General features: G+C 38.2%; 1 protein-coding gene across 1 annotated transcript; it reads right to left on the bottom strand.

The window, feature by feature from the left end:
• LOC143879100 (endoglucanase 14-like) lies at positions 1 to 6,793 on the bottom strand. The gene is made up of 6 exons (XM_077381288.1): positions 6,602 to 6,793; positions 4,407 to 4,820; positions 2,625 to 2,711; positions 2,372 to 2,524; positions 1,223 to 1,504; positions 1 to 318 (listed from the first exon to the last, which is right to left on the bottom strand). The coding sequence occupies exons 1-6, from the start codon at positions 6,791 to 6,793 to the stop codon at positions 1 to 3; spliced, it is 1,446 nt and encodes a 481-aa protein (XP_077237403.1).
• Between the last annotated feature and the right edge of the window lie 8,190 nt (positions 6,794 to 14,983).

Raw genomic sequence — 14,983 nt, 5'->3', positions numbered from 1 at the left:
TCAGGCAATCCTAGCTAGAACACCGACGAAAGGTGCATTGGTGGTGGTGGCTGTCTCTGCCTGATTGAAATTCGACCGCGAGTCTGTATAGGCATCATTGGAATCAGGACCCCCAACGATAGCACCAACCAACACATTAGGGTTGGGTGCATTCCTGTTGAACCAAATGTCGAACCCACCTTTGCATGTTACCGGCGTTGGATCCTTCTTTATGGAGACAATCGATGCGGCCCTGTGGTGCACCTGCAATGGGTAATTTGCTCCAAACCCAACCATGTAGCTCATTCTCTTCGGATTCGTACCCAAAATGTACTCCACCTTAAGCATATAGATTAGTGAAAAAGTTAGCCTTAACCATGTCCGCTATAATTTATGCGTGCGTCACTAAAAAAATAACCAATTTAACTACCTGGGTTTCAATTAGACCGTACAAACCATAGTTTTAAAATTCCCATGTCATGGTCGACTTGCCTAAGTCGACTCCCTTTTAACCTGAACCAATTTAACTACCTGGGTTTCAATTAGACCGTACAAACCATAGTTTTAAAATTCCCATGTCATGGTCGACTTGCCTAAGTCGACTCCCTTTTAACCTGGGTGAGTTATTATCTGAATCCAATCTTTTGCCCTACAAGGTCAATTTAAATTCCTCTAACTCTCCTGAGTTATCACCACATCAACCGAATATTCAGCCACCTTGCGCCAAGTTGAATAGCATTCGTTTCGGCTCCCATCCTCATTTTGACACATTGGCACAAGCTATTTGCGGCCAATTCATTTATATATTAAACTTCGCCTCTTAATTACTTTATATATCATTTATATATTAAACTTCGCCTCTCAGTTGAACCGTTCTAAACCAGTCCAAGAACTCTTCTGGTTTCATCTTCGGTTTTAAAACATTGTTTCAAACAACAGAAAATTAAAACCCGGAAAAAGAGTGTAATATTATTTTAACTGTCTTTTTTTTCAAGCCACCGATTGAATGGTCAGGATTCTATCGCTAGCGGGATCATCGACAATCCCCAACCACACCTCAAACAAGTTTCACCATTAAAATCAATTTCTCATTTTTCTTATATGGCTCCGCTTCTTTATCCATTAAATGGCCGTAAAACAAATATTACGCCCATTTTTCCACTTAAAAATGGATGTATAGTTTATTTTATGCCCATTTTGGGTCGAAAGAAACACCAACTATCTTGAAAATGTGATCACTTACTTGCGATTGAGCGAAGGAGATGAGTTCCGAGGGCTGGACGGTCCCACCGGGGCACTGGAGAGTGGCATGGGCGGCGGAGAGGTAGTCGGAATATAAGGAAGCCACGAGCAATGAAGCACCGACATACTGGAGGTTGGCAAAATCACGCCACCAGAGCAAACCCCCTGGTGATTTCCTTACATTACTGTTCCCTTTCTGAATGCATGAACATATAAACTGCTCTGCATTGCTCTTGTACTGACCCCACACCCCATCATTCTTTACTTTCCCTTCCAAAACCATCTGCAATTGAGTCATCCAAACACCATAGATTATTCAAAGACACTTATAAACACTAATCAGTTGTTGATCCCTCCATGTGGGAGTTAGGTACCTAAATGGGTTCCCCTTGGGGTACCATAAATCGGTTTAGATAAATGCACTTTGGCATAAAAGTGCATTTATTGTTCCTTTTGGTGAATGCTATTTCTAAAATTTTCAGTGCCCTTATAAGTGCACTTTGTTGCCAAGGAACAATGGGGGCAGCCCTGTAACTGATTTTTGCAAGGGCGCCCTTCAGTCTGTCATTCTTCTTGTAGTTTTTAGATTTAGCTCTAGTTGTTTGGTATAGGTAGGAGCCGTAGAGATAAGAGTTATCTAGATTGGCTTGGGTAGAAATTTTAGAGAAAGAGGTCAATTGTGTTTTCTATTTATAAATTACACACAACAGCCTTTAGATATCGATGAAGAAAGTATCCCAGAAATTGTGCCTTTGAGCACAAAGAAGAAAGGACCCTTCCCTCGAAGTAGGACCAAGAGACCGATCTTCCCTCCAAGAAGATCAACTCAGTTCGTAACAGTAGGGCTATATAGTTGTATAAGATATTAAATAGTTATAAAGAAATTTATATTATATGGTATTTGATAGTTAAAGGAAGTGTTTCAAGCGTACAATTTTCATTAACAATTTTTTTTTGCACCTTTTGGATATATAATTCGCAAAAAGTTAAATTTTTTGGATATTTAATAATTTTCAATGAATAATACGTATAATACTTTATAAATTAGGGATTTATATGCAAAAATCCTTTTTTCTTAATTAGTATGATATAATGAAGATAATGGAGATAAATATAGACCCAGCGGGAAGTGTTGATTATCGATCCTCACCTTGGCAACGAGCGTCTGGACGCCTACAAATTTGTCGTCCCACGAAAATTCCAATCTTGTGCCGCCGATATTCCCTGCCTTGGCAAGGTAATCCAAGTACATCTGATCGCCTGTGGTTCGGTAGAGCCATGCAGCTGCCCAAAGCAATTCATCCTGTTTAAAACATAGTTAGAATTTTGGTTATTTTATCGAAAAAAAATGAGTAATTAAGCATTCATTAACTTTAGATCTCCATGGAACAAAGGAAGCTTACATCATAACCACTACTAGAATAGAAATTCTTGGCAGCGGTGATGCTATCTGTGTACTTTCCGACGTGATTGCGGGCAAAATCAAAAAGCTGCAGTTGAAAGAGAGAAGATGTTAATATCTAATTGCAGCATTACAATAGCAAATCCAACAGGGATAGGCCCAATTCTAAAATTGTTTTTGATCAAATTGTCCTATAGATACGTTATCTAGGGGGATAACAACTCTGGGTTTATTTTATCCTTGGATAGACTTGTTATTCTCTGTTCACATTTAGAGCAGGAACAATGGGTAAGGGGTGTCAATCCAGGGACTTATTCATGATTAAATTATCCAGGGTAACTATGTGGTGGAATAGCTAATCAAAGGATTTCTATCCTTTGGATGCTAGCTTAGGTCGTTGAATGCAATAGGATGTAAATGAAAAGGAACATAGATTCCCATTTCTTTATTTCCTTTTCCTCCTGATTTGAGTGGAAGATTAAAAACTGCAAAAAGGCTTGAATTTGGAAAATTTATAGTAACAAGGCCAGTCATATGAATAATAAATGACAACTAAATAATTGAAAAATGAAAATGTGTCCTTTTACTTTGATTTTCCTCATTTTTGGTGCAACCAAATAGACCCAAGGCTCTATTTGTTTTGAATTTTGAGAACTGATTGTGAGTTCAAAACTGATTATTGGCTCAAAATTACGTTAATTTTGAGTCCAATAATCAGTTTTGAACTCACAATCCATTCGCAAAATCCAAAACAAACAGGGCCTAAGTGGTCTTTTTAAGAGAATCATATGAAGAGAAATGATAAATGCAAGGGCCTTGTTTATGCAAGGGCCGGAGAAGGGCCCTTGAATAGATCCACGTCATTAAGTGCAATTGAATTCAGTTTCTCAACCGACTTTTAAAATGACGTGGATCTATTCAAGGGCCCTTCTCCGGCCTTTGCATAAAGAGGGCCCTTGCATCTATCATTCCTCACATATTAATCTTAACCATTGCGAAATGTATCTTAACTACCTCTCCTCTCATCTAATGGTTTTTGATCCAACGGTCAGATCATATCCTCTAATAGTCTTCAAATGGAAATTAATTAAATCCAAAATATATCATTTTTCCCGTCCATTCAATGGAAGGTTAGGATCACCCAATAAGATCCTATGTTTGTTGGAGATCAGGCTGTTCACAAATTGGGTTTGCCAACCTTAATGAATTCCTCTAAACCATAGTTACAAATGTTCGAAAAATTCAGAAAATATTTAGGAAGACTTCAGCAAAAATTAGGAAAAAGACCCATGCGTTTTTCTACATACAACTTGTATGTATACCATAGAAGTCAGAAAAAAATTATTACAAGTACATCTACCATTCAGAAATTTGTACAAAATAATTTAAATACTTGGACAATTTTGTGACTATGCTCTAGATTATAAGGGATTTGCCAAGGTCCATCGCAGAAGGCATTTCGCGGCTGGTCTGTCCCATGTCAGACCAGCCACCTCGTAAATTCACGAGGTGGCTGGTCTGAACGGCGATATGCCTTCTGCGATGGACACTAGCAAATACACAGCTGAACATAAAACTCAAAATAAATAAATAAAGGTTACTGATATTGGCACTGCCATGTTTTATTAATTGCAAAAACTCAGCTTGTCTTTTCTGTTTTAGAAAGGAGTCAAAGGTTATTACCTCTGACAAGCCAATTAAAAAAAAAAGACAAGCCGAGTTTCTGCAAATATTAAAACATGGTAGCGCCAATATCAGTGTGCAAAAAAATTCTAATGCAAACCTGTTTTGCATGAGTGATAAGCGTAGCTGCATAGTTGTTATCTGAACCGTTGAAGACTAAAAATGCCGCGGCCATGGCAGCAGCTGTTTCTCCTGCGAGATCCGATCCCGGTTTAGTGTCATCTATCCTAAAAGACGTTCTTGGCGTGGACATGTCTTCCGGCCTTTGCCAACATGCATGATCGGAGTTTCCATCCCCAACTTCTCCATACAAAACATCTGGCTCTGGATGGGCATTCATCAAGTAATCTGTTCCCCATTTGATAGCATCCTTTAAATTAGATAATTCGTTCTTCGCAAGTAATTGGCGCCCAAAATCCTCAGCGCCCCATGACAAAAGTGTCAGCGAGAAAGCCATCGGAAACCCGAATTTGACATCATCTCCGGCATCATAGTAACCTCCTACTAGGTTCACCTATGTTTGTACAATATATTATGTGAGTGTCTAGAAATTTAATTATTGTAAGTAGTTTTGAACACAATACCAATAGGGAAATGTAAAAACTAACAGCATTTAACACCTAATTTGAAGTGTGAACATTAATAAAAAGAGTGCCATTGTAAAATATTGGATTGTACTATCATTTCCTTAACAATAATCCTTCCATTGGATCAACCCTAATTGTTAATTTTTGGGTCCCACAAGGAGACTTGTTGATCTTGTAGACCACCATGAGGCAACCCACATTGTCATGGCCCCATGCAAAAGGACTTGTCATCCATAAGTTGAAGAACTCCAAAAATAAACGGCTTAGCTTCTCTTGGCAGATCCCTACAACAAGGATTGATTGATCTAGGGGCTACAACCATCCGATCAAGATAGAGCAAATGGAAATGGGCCCGATGCTTCATCACTGGTACAATATACGGATCAGATCATGTCCACATAACACGTGGGGTCCAAAAATGTGTATGTTTCGAAATAACCTAACAAACACATTCTTTTTTACATTTTTCTAATCACGACGCACATCTATATGCACAATATTTGGTAGCTCACGAACTATGTGTGATTTCAAAAAATAAATTATTACTGAAATAATAATAGCTGCAATAATAATTGACAAATGAGTAATGCTTGAGAAACCGAGGGTAGGACCTAAAAGGGGACCGAACAAATTGATTGATGCTGCATCATCACAAATGAAGTGAGATTTCCCTTAAGTTTAGGGAAAGGGAAATGATAAATGTGCCCCTTTTCATCACTTGGGACACCCAAGTGCAGTGCATCAATGACTACACAGGGGCTTATGTACATCACATTAGAAGATTTCAATGGATATGATTGCCATGTACACTGCAGTTAGGTGTCCCATGTGATGAAGAAGGGCCCATGTGATGAAAAGGGGCGCATTTATCATTTCCCTAAGGGAAATCATAAAAAGTGAATTTTTTTTTTGAACACATGGCATTTTCTCATTGCAGGTCCCCTGCTAAGTGGTACTCTCGGTCTCCATATCATTTTCCTTAGGCTCTGTTAACTTGTTTTCCCGGGAAAGGAAAAGAAAAGGTTTCTTGGGAATCTGGCGTGGCATTAGGAAAAGAAATCCAGGGAAACTCTGTAGGAAAAGGTTTCCCGCGCCTGTTCACGTTTGCAGGAACTGTGCAGGAAAAGATTTCCCGAGAAACTGCTTGCCCACCTTTTTTCACTAGTTTTCCCGGGAAAGCAAATCCGACCAAAATAGTGGGATTTGGTTTCCCACACTTGTGAGAAAAGAGACATTTCCACATCATTTTTGGCAATTTCCATTTCATTATTTGACATTTTCCACCTATGTTTGTTACTTTCTCAGGAAACCAAGTGAACACCAAAATTCTGTCTTATCAAGGAAAAAAGAGGCTGTTTTCCAAGGATTTGCTTTCCCGGGAACGCAAGTGAATAGAGCCTTAAAGTTTATAACAATCCCAATAATTAGTAAATTAACATCCAACCATCAAATTGTTTATTATAGAGAGTAGTGCTATTACCAAAATATTATATTTCAGTTATCATTTACCTAATAATATTAATAATAATATTAGTAATCCCTTTATTTTATGCACATTTCTTAAAAAATCCTGAAAATAGCCAGATTATCATCTCCCTCATATGTTAAATGTCTACGACAATTTTTTTTTTTTTTTTTTGAAGAGGAAGACAATCATATTATTAAAGAAAGAAAACAAGAAAATTAAAATGAACAGTCTATATCTTACGCCGGAATCTTTTCCATCACCGAGAGCCGAGTCGCCTCGCCATTGCACTCTCTGATTAGATGGTAATTTTCCTGACCTTTGAGCTTCAAAATACATGATAGACTTTGTAAGTGCATCGCTGTAGTTAATTTCAGCACTTCCCTGTTGCAAGAGGAGAAGAAAAAAACCAAGACAAAATAGAGTTGAAGCCATGGCACAAAAGAAAGAGAAAATGTTTTGGATGACTGAAAAGTGTTTGTGAGACTAAATTTATAGGTGAGCTCTTGAGAGTAATGCCTGAACACCCAAAAAAATTTCACCATTTATTTCCATTTTTTCTTGTGATTTAGAAGATTTTCTGTTAATAAATATGTGCTCTTCAACATGCTGATTATAAGGCAAAATTTTAAACCAAATGGTTGAATATTTTTGGATATTTTTGGATTCATATCTCATTGAAGAAAATCAAAATTTTGATTTGTTTGAATTAATATTGGGCAGTGATAAATCGACTCCCCAAATGGATAAATCGACTCCCCATGTGTCTATCTCTCTCCTCTTTCTCTCTCTAACCTAGAGGAGAGAGAAAGACACATGGGGAGTTGATTTATCAATTTGGGGAGTCGATTTATCACTCCCCTTAATATTTCATTGAGGAAGATCAAATTTGTGATTTTTTTCCCATTCTGTAGTAACATCCATGTATCACCTCATCTAAACCTAAAGCAGAAAAGGTAAGCATACGAGAAAGGCAAAAATCCATTTATATTCGAACTTGTAGATAATCTTCATTGCTTTTTGGGAAATTATATTAATTAACGTAAACATTGAACGGTCCAGATTCAAACTTACAAAAATGGTAAAATGGTTCATTTTTGGGATATAGCCAATCCAACAAGGTGAATTATACAAGCCCCAATTAATATAGACCCATGGGCAGGACATTATCTGATTGTCATACAATACATGCGAGATGAGTGTGATCAAACCGTTCATTTGTAGAGCCCACATGGGTGTAAGTATTTTTAAAAAATACAGTAGGGCCCACGTGTTTCGTTGATCCGAACCGTTCATTTGTTGGCCCCGACTTTTTTTTCCTTGATTATTAGCCATTTGGATACAAGGATTTTATCATCCACGGTTGTAAAATTCTGTGTTTTACAAGAGAAAATACTGGGTTATATAATCGATGCCGAGCAACTAGGAGAGTCAGCCCGTCCCACACCTAAGTTGAATAAATGAATGCAACCTAAACCAGAGTGATCAACCTGCACTTTTTTCGTCTGTCGGGCCACTGGGGGCTCAAAACGAACTAATCTACAACTGGACGACTAGTTTTCCGAACCCGGTCTGAATTGTGACTTCAATAAATAGCTTGCTGAAAATCAAAGAAAGAAGTTCCATTTTTTACACCTAGATCACCAGTACGGGTGGCAATGGTTCGGTTTCGGTTCGGTTTGACCCCCAAACCGAACCGAACCGAAATTTGAATCGGTTTCGGTTCGGTTCCGCCAATTTTGCCACCCCTTACTCATAATGATTGCAAATATTCGGTTTCGGTTCGGTTTGATCCCCAAACTGAATCAAACCGAAATTTGAATCGGTTTGGTTTAACCAAACCGAAACCGAATTTTCGGTTCGGTTTCGGCTCGGTTCCGGCTCGGTTCGGCCAATTTTGCCACCCCTAATCACCAGTCAAACCAACTATGCTCTTCTCAGAGTAATAGAGTGTCTTCCTTTTTTCTAGTCACACTTCTATCAAATGCAACACAAGTACTTGTTTACACCCTCAAATTCAAAATTTGAAAGATAGATTAATGGTGCAAACATAAGGCGACGTGTACTTTAAAGCTCGCCATTATATTACATACCGATCAAAATGCAAGGATGAATGATTAGTTGCCTAGAATCAAATCTTCATAAGACACTTACTTTAGGTGGATTAAAACATTGCGTTATTTAATCATCTGGTCAATGGTTGACAAGCAGTTAGGCTAACTAATCCGCATGTTGATAAGGTTATTGTGAGTAGATGAGTGGTTACAAGACGGTTGATCAACAACAACTAATACCGAAGCTTATAAATAAAGGAGAGGAAAAATTGAGAAAGTATCTCAACATCACCATATAATTTGTACTTTTATTTCCTAGGAGTGGTTTGTAACTTATTCTTAGTTTCTTTATCTCTTGTTTCTGCAATTCGGAGAAGGTATTTGCTGATGTTGTTCTTTGGTGAATTTCTTTTCTCTTTACGCTAGATGAATTGTTAAGTCCTTGTTCACAAGGCAATCGAACTTACAGTCATTTGATTCTAAGTTCGCCCTTTATTCAGAATAGAGTTACATTTTCTAATTGGAAACGGCATTGGAACCATCGATTGAAGGATCTCTCTATTGTATAAATAGTGTGTAGGATTTTTACACCAACAAAACCGTCCTTTCCTATTTGATTGTCCGGCCAGTTAGAAAGAAAATGAGACCCCAAAGAGCCCTTCTTTACCACGCATGCTAAAACCTGAATTTTATAAGCTAAAACTTGGATTTTATATACAAGCTAAATCTGATTGTACATTTTCAGGATTTTAAAATCCAAGTTTTAGCTTATAAAATTGAGGATTTTAGAATCATGAATTATGAAATGCATGTATCAAAATAGTGTTGAAAACAAAAATCAAAGAACAAAGCTCAGATATTACATGCAGAAAACAAAGTTCAAAGCAAGAAGCACAAGAAAGCAAAAACCCACAGACACAAAAGCCACAAAAGGAGAGAGAAAACTTCTCTTGAATATTATAATAGACATATTATTACAACACTCTCTGTTTTCTCTACTGTGCATTAACGTTTTGTACTACACCTCCTTTTATAGACTAAACTAGCTAAAGTCCTATTATAAGTCAAATTGAAATCCCCTCTTATAGCCAACCGCATACGGTTTTGGGTTTTTCTTTTCTAACCACAACTGAGAATAAACTTAACCACAAACCACTTTTCTATTCTACCTCTACCTCTACCTATAGGAACCCACCAAAATATGGAATCCTATTTCAACTATGATTCTAGAAACCAAATACCCAAACAAACACTAAATACAACGTTTAACCAAACTAGGATTCTAACTCTGCTAACCCCATCCGGTTTTTACTAGCCCATGTGGGCCCGCACCGGCCCGCATCGCGTAGCATCGGCCCGTCCCCTCTGGCGCCGTGGAGAGTCGATAATGACTCTCAATACTCCCCCTCAGCGCTGACTCTCTACAAGTCACGTCAAGCTCCTTTTGAAACTTCACAAACTTCTTGTAGCTCTGCCCTTCGAAACAGTAAGGGCTACGAATACACGAACCTTCGTAACTTTGGCTACTAGATTGAACGTCTCATCATAATCATGCATGTACTTTTGAGAGAATCCTTGACTAACAAGTCTCACCTTGAACCTTTCTACCGCACCATCTGTTTTGGTCTCTACCTTGTACACCAACTTACACGAAATAGGTGATACTCCAGCAGGTAGTGGAACTAGATCTCACGTTTCATTCTTCTTCAAGGCTAGGAACTCCTCTTCCATTGCTTCTTATCATTCAGGAATACCTTGGGCTTCTTCAAAGATGTCGGCTTGGTAATACCAACTTTCTGAACTATCATCTTTGGGCATCACCTCCTCCCAAGGTTCTGTTGATTCGACATCACCTCCACTGGAACCACTGTCGAACGGAATATCTGTTACGTGATTTGAACATCCTGAATCAACTGTTCGGTCACCATCATTTGTGTCCACCAAATTAGTAACATCCACAACCTCTGTAATCTTTAGAGCAGTTTCGCAGGGATCATCATATTCTTCTTAGATGGAGAGAAAAGAACTCTATTCTTCATCCCTATCGTACTTTCGAGGATCTTCCGGTGCTGTAGTGTTACATTCCTCTTTCTTCTTTGGTGCATGACAATCTCTGGAAAAGTAGCCGTCTTACCACAATTGTAGCACGTCCATCCTTACTCCCCTGTTCCAAGTTTGTTTCTCAGAACCACAACCGCTTGACGTCCCCCTTGATCAGAACTTTCTTTCCTTTGATCTGATCTAGCCTACAGCTTACCTTTTCGATTCTTTCTTGAAATGTAATTATGAACTTCCTTGCTCGACCTGCGAAGAGAACCTCCTCGTTCTCCTTTATCGTAGATCCAGGGATCTGTTTGGCTAGACTTTCTTGATTTGCCAAGAGACTCTCCAATTCAAGTAAATTTGGTTGAGTCGGTCATCCTTGGATTGCTGTGATGAAGCCATTGTACTTGGTTTTCAATCCTCTGATTATAATCATTTACATCCGTGTCTTCGAAATCCTAGACTCTTCATCGAGTTGGGATATTTCATGACAGATATTCTTCATCTTTATGAAATACTCGGGAATCATCATATTCCTATGAGATATGGAGCCTATCTCATTTTCGATCATCTATAACCTTGTGCCTTTTGTTTATAAAAACAAAATGGCAAAAACATCTCATGCTTCCTTCAGAGTCTTGTCCTCTCGATTATAATCGAGAATACCCCTCTGAATGGTAGCATTGACTACGAACATGGCTTTACCATCTTCGTTCTTCCACTTCCTCATAACCTCTGAGGTTTTGGCCTTTCTGTTGGGAAAAGTGGTTTTTGCACCATTCCCTATCACCCATAAATCTTGTCCTTGGAGATACGACTCTATGTAAGACTACCAACATGAATAATTTGTATTATTCAACTTCTCAATCCCATTGACCGAATTGGTTAAAACCATCCCTTTGATTGAGCTTCTAACGAGTGGCGAACTTGAAGTCAGATCCTGGATCTACAACTTCGACGTCTGATCCCTGATTGCAGATGTAACGGATCTCATCCCTGGAGGCTTGATCTTCCTTCAGCTATGTACACCAGTCTCAGACCAACTTCTTCATTGGACACTTACACCACTCTCTGACCAGATGTCTGATCTTCTTCCTTTGGCTTTCGTTCACTAGTTCCACGCTAGTGGCTTCATACGACGATCGTTCACCAGTCTCTGACCGATGGCTTTGACGACCATTTACTAGTCTAGGGGATCTGATACCGCTTGTTGAAAATCAAGGATCAAAGCAATAAGCAAAACCCACAAACTAAACACAAAACACCAAAGAAGATAGAAAAAAGAAAAACGAGTGTGTACTGTATGGTTTGATTACTTTGAATAAAATATTGAAAGGGAAAATTTTCTCTCTCCATCTCCTTTGGTGTTTTGTGTTTAGTCTGTGGGTTTTGCTTATTGCTTCGATCCTTGATTTTCAAGAAACGGCCTTGTGATTTTTTGTCTCCAAATTCGATGACTAAAAACATTCTATAATAGGCTTCTATGAAGAGCATTTGAAACGCATTAGGCTTCCATGTAAATACGTACACACAAGAACACATAAGATGTAATATGATTAGAAAATTGTGCCTACATATATAAGCAAAAAGATCAAAAAAATTACATCGTAGTTTTAGGACCAAGGCCTTATAAATTATAATGCTCTAATTTTAAACCCAATGTAAAAGTTTCACCTTGGCAAAAAAATAAAAATACCCATATCTAGTCCTTCGATATGAGTGCATTACTTGCACAATGGCCAATTATGTCCAACTTGAAAAGGAAAAGGAGAAAAAACTGAGATCCTTCATCAGAAACCTCAACAAGGGCATGTATCAGTGCACCCCCAACGAGCAAATCTCTCAGCTCGAGTAGCATAATTCCTGCATATTAGTCTACTTGGATGATGAGTCACCGTTAAAAATAAGAAATATATGCAAAATAGAAAACACAAAACTAAGGAAGATGCAAAAGAATAAAAGTATAGAAATATATATATATATGAGGAAAATGATTGTGAGCTTGAAGCTCATATAGCTTATATGAGCTTGAGGGCCCAAACACATGTGGGCCCACAATGTTACGATGATCCAAACCATTCATTTGAAAGGCCCTTACATAGATAGGGTGTGTATAAAAAATCGGCTCCATAGGATCATCCTAACCCATCCAAAAGTGGAGGGCAAAATGGACAGACACCGTTTGCCACAAATCTGCCCATTTTTGCCCTCCACTTTTGGAGGGGTTAGGATGATCCAATGGAGCCGATTTTTGGTACACACCCTATCTATGATGGGGCCTTGCAAATGAATGGTTTGGATCACCACAAACAATGTGTGACCCATGTGTTTGGGCCCTCAAGCTCATACAAGCTATATGAGCTTCAAGCTCACAATCATTTTCCTCTCTCTCTCTCTCTCTCTCTCTCTCTCTCTCTCTCTCTTTATATATATATATATATATATATATATATTCGAAATTACCCGCGACCTGATTTTTCAAATAATTCCATAATTCATACCTCTTTTTACTCTCACATAGATAGTATGTACATATATGTGAAGATATGTGGGGAGGGCAAAAAAGGGTAAAAATCATCCACATTGACGTGTTAAATGGACATAATTCTCTCATTTTCTCTTCTGCTATATAGTAGTAGATATATATATATATATATATGAGGAAAGTGAAGCTACACCGCCCGTGTAGCTAACTTAGCTACACCGCCGGCTTAAAATACAATGGGCCCACATTGTTTTGGTGATCCAAACCATTCATTTGATAGGCCCTCACATAGATAGGGTGTCCACCAAAAATCAGCTCCATAGGATCATCCCAACCCTTCAAACTGTGGAGGCAAAAATGGACAAATTTGTGAAGGTTTTTACACATTCATTTTTGCCTCCACAAATCGTAGGGTTGGGATAATCCTATGGAGCTGATTTTTGGTGGACACCCTCTCTATGTGAGGGCCAATCAAATGAATGGTTTGGATCACCAAAACAATGTGGGCCCATTGTATTTTAAGCCGGCAGTGTAGCTAAGTTAGCTACACGGGCGGTGTAGCTTCACTTTCCTCTATATATATATATATATATATATATATATATATAATAAAATAGGAAGGAGAAGAAAATTGAAAAAGGGTAAACATCGATGTCCAAAAGAGGATGGACACGTGGCACAACTTGTCTCAGTCGTGTCAAAGGAAGAGGGTTAATTTCACACCTCATATGCAAAAGCCCTAGAAACCCTAAATTTAAATGACTGTGACCCCTTGAAAGCCATCCATTAGAGATATCTTTAGAAACTCAATATTGCAAGAAATTTACCTAATCCAGGAAGGAATCTCTCGGGAATCTCTCCCAATCAAAGAAGAGCCCTCAAAAGGTAACTTTCCACTCTTTAGGACTCTCATCTCCTATAAAAGGGACTCTAAGGCTCAAAGGTACAGGTTCTGCAATCATCATCATTTTCTCCTTATGTATTTGTTACTCTAACTGACTTAAGCAATGGAGAGCCTTCCCAGAGTCCAAAACTCGAGCCGGTTTTCTAACCGTCTGTCTTTGTGTAGGCTGCATCTCTTTTGCCTTCGTAGCTGTCTCAGGTTCCATCTAGATTTTGGCCGCAGCAATTATTATTAGTTTTTGCAGTGGGATGAACAAGACAGAGACACACAAAGAGAGGGACAAAAGAATGAAGTTAAATAACAAATAAGGAAAAGGGTGAAAAAGGAAACAGGTCCATAAAGGGTTCATTTGAAAAATAACAAACCTGTTTGATAGTTTACGAATATTTCTGCATCGAAGTAGTTGCAAAATTTTCATTTTGAATAACCTATCAAGAGTCAATAAAAAAAAAAGTATGGGTGCATTTGGATTGCCGGAATTAGGAATCGGAATAGTTATTAAATTCCTTTCCTATTCTGATAACATGGACTATATCAAAATCCCCTTTACACCACCAATGCCATTCCAAACACAGGACGATTCTTTTTCCCATGGTCACGTCCCCGGATTGACGTGTTCGCCTTCTTATATCTCTTCCTTGATTCTTAATTGTAGCAAGTCCCAACATACCCAACTATTTGGGTATTAAATTTACGGTTTTGGTAACGAGTGAGGCACTCCTTAAGGTTCATTGGAAACATAATTTTACTTATGTTTTGATAAAAAAAAATCTCAAAAAGTCTCAAAACATTCTCAAAATGCTTTCCAAATTATGTTTCCAATGCACTTTAAATTACATTAGCCAAACCCTTATAATAAAGTTGTTGCTAGTAGCTATTTTGCCGAGCAAAACAGGAATCCGTTTTGCGAAAAAAAAAAACTCGATATCCTTTTTGTTTAAGATAAGGAAGGAAAGACTTTGAATTCCAAGAATTGCCAATAAATAATGTAAAAACGACTAAATTGATGGTCACTCTCACCATTTTCTTTATTTTCTGAACGGAATCCCATTTTAGAAGTGTTTTCCTCTGCATATTAAGGCAAAATCGCCTCGACAATGACAAAATATGTTTGATATCTTAAAGTGAGATCACAAAAT

Source organism: Tasmannia lanceolata, unplaced genomic scaffold (genome assembly GCF_043159265.1).
Source record: "Tasmannia lanceolata isolate RefF3 unplaced genomic scaffold, GAP_Taslan_0.1 ptg000006l, whole genome shotgun sequence".
Taxonomy (NCBI): Eukaryota; Viridiplantae; Streptophyta; class Magnoliopsida; order Canellales; family Winteraceae; genus Tasmannia; species Tasmannia lanceolata.
Note: the sequence above shows the minus strand (reverse complement) of the source record. Positions and strands in the feature narration are given on the sequence as shown.

Coding starts and splice junctions, on each gene's coding strand:
- LOC143879100 (XM_077381288.1), bottom strand. CDS start 6,793: ATGGCTTCAACTCTATTTTGTCTTGGTTTTTTTCTTCTCCTCTTGCAA. Junction 4,821..6,601: donor GTGATGGAAAAGATTCCGGC/GTAAGATATAGA, acceptor GTACAAACATAG/GTGAACCTAGTAGGAGGTTA. Junction 2,712..4,406: donor TTATCACTCATGCAAAACAG/GTTTGCATTAGA, acceptor TTTCAACTGCAG/CTTTTTGATTTTGCCCGCAA.